The sequence below is a fragment of the Lycium ferocissimum genome, chromosome 6 (genome assembly GCF_029784015.1).
Source record: "Lycium ferocissimum isolate CSIRO_LF1 chromosome 6, AGI_CSIRO_Lferr_CH_V1, whole genome shotgun sequence".
Classification (NCBI taxonomy): Eukaryota; Viridiplantae; Streptophyta; class Magnoliopsida; order Solanales; family Solanaceae; genus Lycium; species Lycium ferocissimum.
Genome location: NC_081347.1, coordinates 66,941,908 through 66,942,863, shown reverse-complemented (window position 1 = coordinate 66,942,863; position 956 = coordinate 66,941,908). Strand labels below are relative to the sequence as shown.

Below are 956 nucleotides of genomic sequence, written 5' to 3'. Positions count from 1 at the left end.
TGTTGATTTCACGTGATCGACCTTGTTACGCGAAGTAGTATAAGAATAAAATGCAATACATAAACGTGCTCATTGAGTCATTGTTATTGACTTATTTCATGTTATCAGCTGTGAACAAAGCAAAATTGCCACTAGATTTCCAAAAGAAAAGACTAGCTATGACCAAAGTATAACTATTTTAATACATCAAGAAGCAAAATGTGAGAGAAAACAGCCATCCGAAACTAGAAGACTATAGCTACAAATTATTAATTTCTAAACCCAAATGGCATTAGCCCTTATGAGCAATTGTTTGAGCTGGCCCCTCACATTAAGGCTCATGATCTCATTTGCACCACCAACAAACTCATTCCCTATAAATATTGCTGGCACACTTGGTTGACACCCTAGTTCAATCAATGCCTTCTCCATTTTCATCCCATTTGGATGTGTATCGAGCTCGTAAACTGTAGGGTTTGCTCCAAAGCTACGGATTAAGGTATCGATGCTATGAGAAATGCAACAACTACTCTTGGTGAAAATCACCACTGGGCTTGCTGCTCCCAACTTCATAACCATATCCATTTTTAAACAATGTTGGCTCAAATGCCAAGATTTATAATTAACTTTCGTGAAGATGAAATAAGAAGTTACGATGCTACAAGAAATACTGAAGGTTTGTGAAGTGAATTCAGGTTGTTGAGAAAACTGAACCTTCCGTGAAGCTATATATAGAGGCATTATGTTAGCTAAAAGATAAAAAAGGACAAAATTGCTATAAGGATTACAAGTTGGTGGATATGTCTAGATTTTTCTTGATCATATGATAAATGAATGCATGCCTTATCTACCTGGAATGTAAAAGTTGCCCAAAATCCTCAAGATGAAAATGAAAAGAATATAATCCATCACCTTTAAAATATTCCCAGAACATTGTATGGTCACTATACACCTTTTTTGCTCGGCTCGCGTTTTTA

At 36.0% G+C, this 956-nt stretch overlaps 1 protein-coding gene across 1 annotated transcript; it reads right to left on the bottom strand.

Annotated features, from left to right (window-relative positions):
- Positions 1-240: 240 nt before the first annotated feature.
- On the bottom strand, positions 241-696 carry LOC132060936 (monothiol glutaredoxin-S6-like). Its single transcript, XM_059453827.1, has one exon. The coding sequence runs from the start codon at positions 562-564 to the stop codon at positions 256-258; it is 309 nt and encodes a 102-aa protein (XP_059309810.1). The 5' UTR covers positions 565-696; the 3' UTR covers positions 241-255.
- Between the last annotated feature and the right edge of the window lie 260 nt (positions 697-956).

Coding starts and splice junctions, on each gene's coding strand:
- LOC132060936 (XM_059453827.1), bottom strand. CDS start 564: ATGGATATGGTTATGAAGTTGGGAGCAGCAAGCCCAGTGGTGATTTTC.